The 12,212-nt window shown below is 38.9% G+C and overlaps 1 protein-coding gene across 1 annotated transcript in view; it reads left to right on the forward strand.

Annotated features, from left to right (window-relative positions):
* Positions 1-9,224, forward strand: part of ITFG1 (integrin alpha FG-GAP repeat containing 1) — a 74,231-nt gene extending 65,007 nt beyond the window's left edge. The window contains exons 15-18 of the mRNA XM_064723365.1: positions 999-1,123; positions 1,987-2,069; positions 3,669-3,786; positions 7,166-9,224. Of these exons, the coding sequence (XP_064579435.1) occupies positions 999-1,123; positions 1,987-2,069; positions 3,669-3,786; positions 7,166-7,225 (386 nt within the window). The 3' untranslated portion in view covers positions 7,226-9,224. The remainder of the gene's footprint in view (positions 1-998; positions 1,124-1,986; positions 2,070-3,668; positions 3,787-7,165) is intronic.
* Positions 9,225-12,212: the final 2,988 nt, after the last annotated feature.

Consider the following 12,212-nt stretch of genomic DNA (forward strand, 5'->3'; position numbering starts at 1 on the left):
TCAGATCTCAGTTGACATTTACCTTGCTTTTTAAAATATAGTTGTTATAATTCTAAATGCACAATAATACAGAATATTTACCTCCTGATTAAACAGGCCTATCTCAAAACATGCCTGACAGCATAAGGCAAGTGGGTTCCTCAAAAGCTGGTAGGGGAAGGGAGGTTGACAAAAGCAGAGCCATGAAGTAATCACTGTAATGAGCAGGGGTCAGAATCCCCAGCCTGCACTACCAGTTTGTCCCCAGAGGAGCGTACAGGAGCTGAGAGAACAAAGAACCCACACAGGAGCTGAATCTGTTTGCCAGAAATGAAACTATTAGAAGATTTTTTTATTTAAATTGAATACCTAGATACTTTGGAAATGGATCAACAGTGAACTTGTTGATAACTGCAACACTTGTCTGTTTCCCCACTGCCTTTTCAGGAAACCAAGAATCTTATTTTCCATCTACAGTTTCTTCTATAATTAACTTGCAACCACTGGAATCCTGTTTTCATTAAATTAATTTATTCTTTGAAAATTTGTTCATGATAATTTACTTAGCTAATTTTATGACAGTAGTAATTACAGTTTAACACTGACAAGAATTAAAGTGAACCTTCACATGTTGAGTCTAATCTTGTAAGTCAGTGGGCAAGAAACTTGGCACTAATCATATAAAAATACATGCAGATAGTTGATTTCTTCTCAGCTTGTAACAAATAATGGAGATTTGAGTTAACATAGAAATAGTACTCACAAGAATATGTAAAGTATTTAAGCTCTTCTCCAAGTGAGTACTCACAGGTAGTTTGGAAATGTGGGACTGAGCTTTAAGAATTAAATAATCACGCAATTGGTGAAAATCTTTAAACATTTGCATTACAGATGGGGGAATGTGTACTTGTGTAGCAAGTTGGTCGTTTGGGGGTTGCTTGATTGATTGATTGATTAATTGATTGGGGGGTTTTTTCCCTAAAATACCCACTTGGGCTTGCTTTGTGCTTTGCTTGCAGCTGGCCAGCTGAGCCAGTCAGCACATTACGCTCTGCAGCTGCCCTACAACGTGCTGGGCCTGGGCCGCAGCGCCAACTTCCTGGACCACCTGTACGTGGGCATCCCCCGGCCCCTGGGAGAAAAGGTTGGTTGGCATTTCAGGCTGTCAAGCTGCTTGTTTATGGTGTTGCCTTTCCTAAGAGACTTTAGATGGAAATACTGCTGGGACACTGCTTTTTCATTTGCTGAAGGAAGAATATCAAAGAAGTTTGCATATAGAATGGTTTGCCCCAAAGAACCAGTTTGCCCAGTTTTTTGAGGAGTGTAGAAACTCTGAAGCTCTGAAGCCAAAATAAAACCAAAAGATGACTGAAACTGTCTATAAATGGTATTCAGTGCTTGTTTGTAGAACAAGTGGGTATTAGGTCTGAGAGTCCAATTATTATGGACTGCCGTAGCTGCAGGGCTTTCCCAGAGTTGCTCTGGCTGGGCTGGGGCTCATGGAATTCTTTCTGCCTCAGTGCTAAAACCATGGGCACTGTCAGGGTGGGGGGAGATTGCTGTGATTCTCTAATCTTCACATGAAACATAAAAGTGGGGTCCTCACCATTTTCAGTCTTTAAAGATCTGATGGTACTACTTTGAAAAGTGAGATACTCAAATGGGCCAAAATTCTGGTTTGGATAATTGTTTTCCTGCCTCCTTTGTAGAATCAGCTCTTTTCTTCTTGCCCTATTATGTTGTTGCTTTGTACTTTTAAAGAAGATGCTGTGTTTCATGTCAGCAATAGTTATTTTGCTTTTTACTTTTGAGGGGTGGGTTTTAAAGCATTTTGGAGCTTTTAGAGGAACAGGCAACAAAGATAAAGGGATTAATCACTTATATTTAAAGTTTTTTTAAAAACCCACAATGTTTTATTTCTCCTTTTGTATGTTTCAACAGAGCATTTCTTTGCTTGTATATATGTTGGTTTGCTAGGAATTGACACAGCCTTTGTTTTTCTTTTAGTCCATAAGAAAACAAGAATGGACAGCTATCATACCAAACTCCCAGCTTATAGTCATTCCCTATCCTCATAATGTTCCTCGAAGGTAATGTCATCATTTGGATTTGCACTTCCCAAAATTACATTAATACGCAGTGTAAATTAGGCATTATGTGTAGGTTTAGCAATAGTTACTTGTATAGAAAGTTACTGAAGAAGAAGGGCAGGGGGTCAGTGCTGAGCTGGAGCTGAAAATGCTGCTCAGGTATTTACAGAGCCTCTCAGATGGTGCCCATAAACAATCTACTAAAAAAAACCCTATTACCGGCTCAGGCAAACAATCAAAATGTATTACTAGCTCCACTCCTGTAAATAATAACATACTTGCTAGATTTAACAGCATCCTCGGTGACAAATTATAAACATGGTAATGGTTGAATTAAGCATTTTTGTTTCACCAAACATGCAATTTCTGTCTGCTTCCATAGAAGAGCTTTGCTTCAGCCCTTCTGAATACAGTAGGTGTTGCTACAGGAATTAATGTTTGCCTCTAAGTAAAGGTGAACGGGTTGGTCGCACGAGAGCTTGAACATCGAATTCACTTTGCAATTAAAATGTTTCTCCCAGAAAGAGAGCATGTTTCTCTTTTTGCTGTTAGAGAAAACATTAGTCAAATATTCCAGCTGCATTTTGCCGCTTGATCTACCAGTGAGGTCAGTTGCATTTATCATGCAGAAATGATTCTGACATCAGTTCAGCAGTTAATTTTACTAGAGAACAAATAACAGTGGAGAATTGATGTGCTGCTTGAGTTGCTAATTAACAACCACAGAAATAACATCTGCCAGATGAAAATTTAGTTACAGTCTTGCTGTATTTAAAGGTATGTGTTATGCAAAACCATTTCTGTTATAGTATCCTTAAACTATTTTTGCTTTCATATAAAGTCTGTTTATGGACATTGTAGAATAGCAGAGGATGGAATCCCCAGAAGAAATCCGATTTCATAATAAAGGCTTCTTAATTTATATATTTTTTAACATAGTATGTGATTTCCTGAGAGGCCTCAACACAGAGCCTGCTGCTGACAGCTTTCCCATGATAGGAAAGCTGTAGTACAGAAAGGGACTCAGGACCTCACATGATTTGAGATGTCTTCCAGGAGCCCTAAAGGGTTTAATTATGTTGATCTTCAGCCATAATCAACTGCTTATGTTTAGAACTGCAGTTGTCCCTGGGTAAACTTCAGAAAAAGAGAACTGGGCCCATGAGCCTGTCCAAGAGGAGCTTCCCATGTGGTGGAAAAATCTTGCAGGGTTATTTTCCCCTGCTGTTCTGTGTCCCCAGGCCCTAGGCATTCCTGTGAAAGGTTTCCTTATGCATTTTGCTTCGTCCTAGGCAAGGGCAGGAGATAAATCTCCTAATGAGAAAAAGCTAATTCCCTGAGGATATCCATAGCATTCATGAAAAGTTAAACAGAAACTGTACTTAGACATGGTATTGCTCAAAAATAATTCTATTAAGCCATGTATTTCCAAGTAAACATCATTAAGCTTCAGTCTCTAAATAGAGCTGCTCATTTCTGTAGACCAGGTTGTCACCTGTCTTATCCTAACAGGTTCTTTTCATCTTTGTAAGCAAAATCTGTTTTCTGCTTCTTAATGAAGGGTATTAATGTTTCCTTGGATTTTCTTCTTTTGTATAGCTGGAGTGCCAAGCTGTATTTGACCCCAAGTAACATTGTACTGCTAACAGCTATAGCCTTAATTGGTGTCTGTGTTTTCATCCTGGCAATAATTGGCATATTACATTGGCAAGAAAAGGTAAGCTAATTTACTAGAATATTTTATTTCACACTCCCTAATATTTTACAGACCTGTACATTAGGGTTTTTTTTTTTACATTTTTCTACAGTATAGTAACTTCTGACACAGACTGAATTGTCACAAAAGGTGTTACTACTAATTCAGTGTTTACCACAAGTTTAAAAATTGGCATTATTTTTATTTAAGCTCTAAGACACTTGAGCTTGTCCGTGTTGCTCTTCATTCCTTTTTTCCATTAAGCTGTTACTTCCAATTGAAATGAGCCATCTTTGTTTCATATCTAAACTTTCCATTTTGCAGTTTTAAGGAGAATTGTTTTGGAAAATGGAACAGAAACTCAGTTTACTTACCTTGAGTTCTGCTGGTAATCTAAAAACAAGGAGAAAGTCTTTTTTGTGTAACCCTCTTTGCTGGTTGCACTGACATTAGCATTCAGAAACATATAGGGAGTCAATTGTGCATATTGGCTGCTTTGCTCTCTGAGTCTGAATTACACATGCAGGGTATAGAAATCCATTGATTTGAAGAAGCATTTTGAAAGGGGCCTTTCTTGTCACAAAAGAAATGCATTCCCATTTTTCTTAACTATGCTCAGTTCACAAGCATACCCAGCTGGCAGAGTTGCCAATAAATGCTACTACATACCCAAACCATAATCTTAGCTGTCAGATAAAATTACTGCACATTCTGACATGGAATAACTCTTTGTTTTTGTGATGGTGGAAATAAAATGACCTTGTTAAACATTCAGACAAGTTTGCGCATGCTTCATATTTAAATGTTATTTGTCTGCCAGTCTTCACTCTTCAAAATGTTAAATACAGTCTCCAACTAATAACAAAGCTGGGAATAAGACACACAAAGCAAAGAAATACAAAGTTTATGATGGCTGTCATTAGCATGTCCTGTTGTACCAGGAAAGCACTGCTCACTTGTAGCTCAGGGCTGGGCACTGCCTGCGTTTGATTCTCTCTCCAACACATCTTTAGCAAACAAGGAGAGCAGAAAAGGTACTTGGACTTTGAGTTGGGGAAGGATTACCTGTGCATAATTCCATCTGGAGAAATGGAGATTTAATGGCAGCATTCAAAACAGTTTTTATACAATAATTCAAGCATTGTAGTGTAAGGAAGGACTGAGCCCAGAGTGCTTTTAGAGCCGTTTTCAGTCCCAGGTGTGTGTCAATGAAGTGGTATATTGGTTATATTGTAAACTAATTTCCAACTCTGCAGCACAAAATAGGCACAAATATTTGGACAAATTGTGTGTCTTTTCAAACCATTGTATAAACAGGTGTTAATTCCTATATTCTTCCTATAGATTTTTACCTTCCCAATGTTTAGAAGTACTCGAGATATTGAACAGATAAGAATGTTCACCAAGGCTGTGTTGTGCATCATTGACATGTGTAAAGTTAAACTCCAAACAAAGTTCCTTGTTTCTAAGCTTGTTCTTAGTTTACTGTCTCTCAGCAATCCTCTCCTAAAAATCCTGTCCTGGCTAAGTGCCTGTCCCTTGCAGATCTCTGGAGTACATGTAGCAAAGAAAGGCAGGGGAAATGAACTGGCACTTAAAATCTTTTCTTTCCCCCAGGGAACATATGTTACTGTAAGCTGCAGTGCTTTATTCAGCAGTTTAAATAAATCCTGGACTTTGACCTCTGCAGATAAATAGCAAAGCCCTTTGTCTACACTAGTTCTTACACACTCATCTCCAGCCAGGTATTGGAGTACTGAAATAACTGTAGGGTTTAAGGGTAGGTGTTGCTCTGTCTTGCCTTAGAAATTTTGAATGCATTGAAGAAAAAAAAGCTTTGAAATCTCAGTTACCAGATTTTAGTTTTGATACACCAAATGAAAGAGAAAATGAGGAAGAATTGACACCATTATTCATCCTACTACAAAGACAATCTTGCTACATTTGCTACAGCCCTCGATAGTCCTTATCCTCATTCTTGAGAACTTGCTTTGGGGTCGTGAGGCCGGTCATGGAAACACTGCACAGTGATGGAAATACTGCTGGAAGGGGTTTGCTGGATCCAGCAGAGTATCAGTTACTGTCAAATTTGAAGCAGTAATTTTTTCAGGAAGCATACAAGAAATGGAGTGGAAATTGTTTTCTAAGTGAGACTGTGAAATTTTGTGGAATGTGACAAGCATTTCAGTGTAGGAAAGAGTGTGCCACTCCCTCCTTCCCACCCCTTTTTTGACATCCAGAATACTACTGACACTGATAAAGTCCCTGCCAAAAAAGCCAGACTGATATATCTTAAACCTCACTGACAGCTCTGCTGCTGCTACAAAATGCAGTAAAATCCATATTTAATCCAGTGGAGTTGCTATCACACATAAACATTGTGTAATGAGGAAGTCTTTGGCCTTGAGCCAAAGCAGAAGATGAACTCTCATGGCAGAAGACGGGCACCGATTTCTGCCACAATTGTTGTGTATTTTTATCAACTGAGACACAGTTCTGAATGCCCACGCAGCACCTACTGGAGAGGCTTTTATTCATTTTACTCCTTAAGAAAAACAAAAAAGAAAGAAAGAACATGGGTCTGTGCAAGCTAAAAAGCATTTCAGTCTGCTTTGCCAAATTCGCTCATGCTGGGATTTACACATTCTGTCTGTCATGACACAAGCACAAGTTTGCACTCTGTGTTCAAGAATCTTGAAGAAATGCTTCCATCCTCTGCTAAGTGCTTTAGCACACGAGAGCAGACGTGTGGGAGAGGACTTGTTTTGACACATGACATGAATTCTAGGTGCAATTTAAATGTGCTGTTTTTTTCCAAGCACCACCCAATTCATTCTTTCAGCAGGTCAGTGTGTGTTCTGCATAAATAAGCAGGGAAATGCATCCTACTTCACATTTTCATAATATAAACAAAAGACACAGAACATTTTTCACCTACTTGGTGCTGTTAGTTGTTGGTTGAACTGCTGTCTTGCTCTGAAGTTGCATTTAACAGAATGTTTTTTTCAATGAGGTTCTTTGTACATGTAACATAAATTACATTTACAGTTAGTCCAGAGTAATTTCATCTTCTATTTCTAATGTAGACAAAATGGATACCAGGAAACAGTCTTCAGGTTTGAATTATTCCTTTTAAAAAGCATTATTAGAAATAACAGAAAAGAGTGGGTCGTAAATACTACAACAGCAGAGCAGTAACAGCAGAAGCCAATTTTGCGTAGATTATTGCTATTTCAAGCTGACATCATTTAAAAGTTAATTGTTGGGGCTTTTACTAAGCCTTTTTGCCTTTTGTCAAATGGCTTGAAAAAAATCAACCATTCTCTGACACTTGACAGCTCATTTCTGTAACAGTGTTGCTCTAGATTCCACAAAGTGTTTTTTTATTATTATTTTTCAGAAAGCAGATGACAGAGAGAAGCGACAGGAGGCTCATCGGTTCCATTTTGATGCTATGTGACATGCCTTAATATTTATGAAGGAGCTGCTACTCATTTGCTTAATTGAAAGACTAAATTCTGATTTTTAAAATTATTACCATGAAAGTACTGTTGGTGTGTTATTTGTAAATGTTGCATTATCTGGTATTTATTTGGAAAGTATTAAAATTAGACCTGAATGTCTCACAAGGCCTTTCAGTTAAGAGACTGTATATAATAGCATTTGGCCTTTATTTAACAGAACTGTAAATTTATTTTTCTTAGTAAAGGGATCAATTGCATGTACCATTGTTTATGTACCAATTCTTTAGTAATATTTGATAGAAAGAAAGGTATGTAAATGAAGTGTAGCATTTCAGCGAGCAGAATACCTTGTATCACTTGAATTGGTCTCGTCCTTTGTTCATTCTGCAAAACAACCTGGTTTTTGAAAATTAAACTTGTGCAATTTCTCAGATGACTTAATCGTTAATTGTTTTGATTGTATTAAATGGTGCTTAACCTAAAGTATTCTGTATTTTTTTTTGTTTAAATCCATGTGTTCAATAGTTAAAGAGCTTAGGAATTAGAGAGCCAAAAGGAACCTGCAGTGTGATGTGAGTTCAGTCATCCTGGGATGGATGCAGTATTTATGTGTGCTACTTCTACAGAGAAGACAACACATTAAAAAATTAAAATCATAAAAATGTATCAGCATTACATAAACTGCTTTTATAATTAAACTACAACTACATTTGTTTTAGAAAGGCACAATGTTGTTATGAAGGTAACTTTTTTTTAACATAAGAAAGGTATGGGATTTTTTGTTTGGTTCTGTTTTTTTGAGAAGTTAAAAGAAACATTTTTGAGGAGAGATTGAGGATTGACACCCTAAAATGTATTGCTAAGTGATGAGATATGCAAAGATTAAATTAAGAATGTAATAGGACACTCAGAATAATCAATGCACATTTTCCATGTACACTGCTATGCCCAAATTTCCTGAGGCTGTAGTAATGACAGAAGACGTATTGCTCAACTTTAGATATTTTTAGTGGTGATAAAGTAATGGTTGCTCAGTGTACTTGGGATCCTGGAAGAATCTCTGAGAATGCTTTTATTTTACATGAGTTTACACTATTAATTCTGCAGTTACCTCAGTTAATTTGCATCCCTAATACTGTTTGATAACCTAGAACATCTTTCTCAACAAACCGAAAGTGTTGTCAAGGCAGTGCCGTGTGCAGGGGTCCGTGCCGGGGCTGGCCCTCCCTGGGGCGCTCCCTGTGCCGGGCAGGGCAGCCCCCGGGCAGGAGGGAGCAGCTCCAGAGCTGGGCTGGGAGTGCCCAGCTGAGTGCCAGGCAGCCCCGGGCTTACCATGGCGGTGTGAACACTCACCCATTCATAAGCAGCACCGGCACAGCAGCCTTGTGTGCTGTTCCTGAGCTCTGAAGGGTCACTGGGTGTTTCCAACATGCACTGATCAATGCCAGCACAAGAGACTCTCATGTCACATTGCTCTTATTATTCAGGATAGAATATTTCCTTCATGCACACCTTCATTTTCTCTAAGCTATTTTTTTTAGATGAATACTTAATGCTTTTGGTCTTTTTAAACCACATTGATAGAATCGGCTCCTACCAGCAAAAGAAAGAACTAATTTCATGATTAGGAGGATCCACAGTTCAATATATTTTCCTGTCTTTTTCAGATGGTTGGAGAATAATGCTAAATGCATAATGCACTATGGTAACAAAGTTGTTTTTACCTTATCACAATACGGTACACATAGATTAGCTTCCTTTTGTTTTTGAAAAAGCAATTAGGAATAAAATAACCTCATGCTGACATTTAAGCTGTTGTACAAAACAATGAACTTGGTATCTTTTGCTCTGAGGTGTTTTGCATGCTCAGTAGTGCATCATTGCATCACTATATACAATATAATAAAGTTTACCCCAGGTTCTAAGTTCTTGTAGCATGGCTCACAGTCTATGCATACTGTTTTGAATTAAGACATTAAATATTGTTAAACCTGTCATCAGAGGTTTCATGTTGTACTTTGGTTCTCTATTCTCTATTTGGGTAAGGCTGTTGCCCTTCTACCAGGAAGTTTAAGAAAGCAGCATCAATTAGAAAGTTGTAGTTCCAGGTGATTGTCACAGTCACTGAGAAGTGAGAAATAGTTCGAGCTACATAAATTTTCAAACTGCAGCCACTGTAACACAGCCCTGGTGAGAAATGCTATTGGAAGCTTCCTCAGTGTGAAATTTCACCTATATAAAAACACTGTTGACAGGCCAACTGACAGATGGCTGTTGAAATACCATCTTTCTTTGTTCTCATTTTCCATGAGAAGCTTTAAGACTGAATCTTCCTACCAGATTTATCATTAATGCACTATAATCCCCCAACAAAAGAACCAAGTTTTCTGCTGCAGATTAATAGGCATATTCTATATAGTATGATATTCCTCCTGTGCTGAGGCCATCGTGCTTAACAGAGACATTAAAAACCCTACAGTTAATGGAGAAGTAATCACTACAAACACACCGAGTTTGGTCAATTCAGAGCTTCTGTAGAATCACAGAATGGTTTGGTTGGAAAGAACTTTAAAGATTATCCAGTTCCAACCCCCCTGGTATGGGCAGGGACACCTTCCACTATCCCAGGTTGCTCCAAGCCCCATTTTTCACCTGGCCTTGAACATTTGCAGGGATCCAGGGGCAGCCACAGCTTCTCTGGGCAGCCTGTGCCCAGCCCTCACTGCCCTCACAGTAAAGAATTTATTCCTAACAATCTAACCCTCCTCCCTGGCAGTGTGAAGGCATTCCCCTGTGTCCTGGCACTCCATCCCCTGTACACTGTCTCTCTCCATGTTTCTCTGGAGGCTCTTTCAGGCCCTGCAAGGCCACACTGAGCCCACCCCAAAGCTTCTCCTCTCCAGGTGAACAATGGCAGCTGTGCCAGCCTTTGCTCCCAGCAGAGCTGCTCCATCCCTCTGCTCATCCTGGAGCCCCCTCTGGCCTGGCCCCAGCAGCTCCAGGTCCCTGCTGGGCTGGGGCAGCTCTGCAGGTGGGGTCTCACCCGGGCAGGGCAGAGAGACAGAATCCCCCTCCCTTACTGCCCCCATGGTCCTTCTCTGCAGGTTTGCTCTTGACCTATTGCCCCAGGCTGTGCCAATATTTGATATTGAATAGATACCAATGGATTGTAATTGATATATAACTTCTTTCAAATTAATGCCACGAAAATAGAGCAGGAGAAGTCAATCCATAAGCTTCTGCTATATTATAATCAACAGTGTAAAAGCATTAACTGTCTCTGTTTTGAAGGTACTAATAAAAAAATATTTTATAAAATTTAGAAAATACAATTATGCTTAAAATAATCTCATACTTTGCAAATATGTAGTACTAGTTCTATAGGGATTAGCAAATATTTTGTTCAAAGAATTGTGTTAAGAAATCAAGAGCAGTAGAGGAGTTAAATCTGGCACTGCTGTGCTGCTCTAGTAACCCTACTATCCATAGGAATAGGATCTAGTTGTTGAAGCAGCGGTAATATTGGCTTCCCTGTCACTTGAAAATAATCAGCCACACAGCACTATTTTTATCATTAATTCCTGACTTCAGTGAAAAATGTGGTCCCATCTAGGATACAATCCATAACAATTATAACCTAATGTTCAAATTAATGAGTTTTTCAACCTAAGCCAAAAAAGTCTGTAGGTATATTCTAACAGTCAGATCTAATGATATTACCTACCAAACAGAGAAGTGCACTGTAAGCTTTCTGAAAGCTATGAGTTTCTTCCTGACTATTCAAAAGTTTGCAGTGTTCATTACTTAGTAGTAAATAACAAAGCCAACTGTGCATATTTATGTATGATTATGTATTACATATTGTAATGCAATTACATTTGCATTGTAATACAATACTGAGGTACTTGCATCTTCTATAATTTTCTAATTATAGAAATTATATCACAAAATTAGGATTTATCAAAGGCACCTAAATTGTACTGACAAAACCAAGTACCAGAACAGTTAAAACATAATTCCTCATCTCCTTTCATAATTATCCACTGTTGACATCTATATTTTTGCAACCTCTTTTAAAAACAATGTCCAAATAGCTGCTGGTCTAAGGCTGTTTGGGTTGTACACTTTGCTACTCAAGAGCAGAAAATATTTTAGGTAAATTAAAGTTAAAACTTCTCACAGAACAGCCAATCAAATGAAGTTTTAAGGAGGATGCAAACCCAGTTCTGATAATTCAAATGTAAGCCTTTAGCTGCAGTTCTAATAATTCAGATGTAAGCCTTTAGAGCACTGTTGTGACTGACTCATTCCTCAGCTGCTCATGCAGGTGTTTACCTACATCAGAATGAGTCCCACTCATTCTGCCTTCCCTGAACTACTGCTACTCAAAAATAATGATGAGGATAGAGCATCAGACCAATCCACAGCTGGCTGTCCAAAAGCTGTTTTCAACCTTTCTTGACTCCCAAACTTCAGTTTAATTAAGTGCAGCTTACTGCCGGCGTGACCCAGCAGCAGAGTTTTCCTCCCTGGAAATCTGCACTCTGCAGGCTCAGAACACAGAACTGAAAGCTCCTTCAGACCTGTCACCAGTGAAAGCACCGCCTGTAACAAGAACTCCAGCAAAACAAAGCAACAGGGATGTCCACGGGAGAAATGTCTCTGAAAGCAGCCGTAAACAGGGGCAAAATGTGCTCCAAATCTACAAATTGATGCTACTCCCTGCCTCTCCCACACTGACAGCTTGACACAGCCCTGCAAAGAGAGAGGATGGAAAAGCTGTTCACTTCCCCAAGTGTGTAATAGCTCTGTTCAACCTTCTAATGGACGAACCAGAAGTTGAGCTCTTCAGTTAAATTGACTGTAGCAGATTGGGTCTTTGCAATTACAACCCAAACTTGTACTGAGCACACAGCATTACAAGAGTTTTCTCTCGTCTCTTTGGTGAGAGACAATTGACCACAAATAGTTCTCCTGAATGCA

This window comes from Zonotrichia leucophrys, chromosome 11 (assembly GCF_028769735.1).
Source record: "Zonotrichia leucophrys gambelii isolate GWCS_2022_RI chromosome 11, RI_Zleu_2.0, whole genome shotgun sequence".
In the NCBI taxonomy this organism is placed as follows: Eukaryota; Metazoa; Chordata; class Aves; order Passeriformes; family Passerellidae; genus Zonotrichia; species Zonotrichia leucophrys.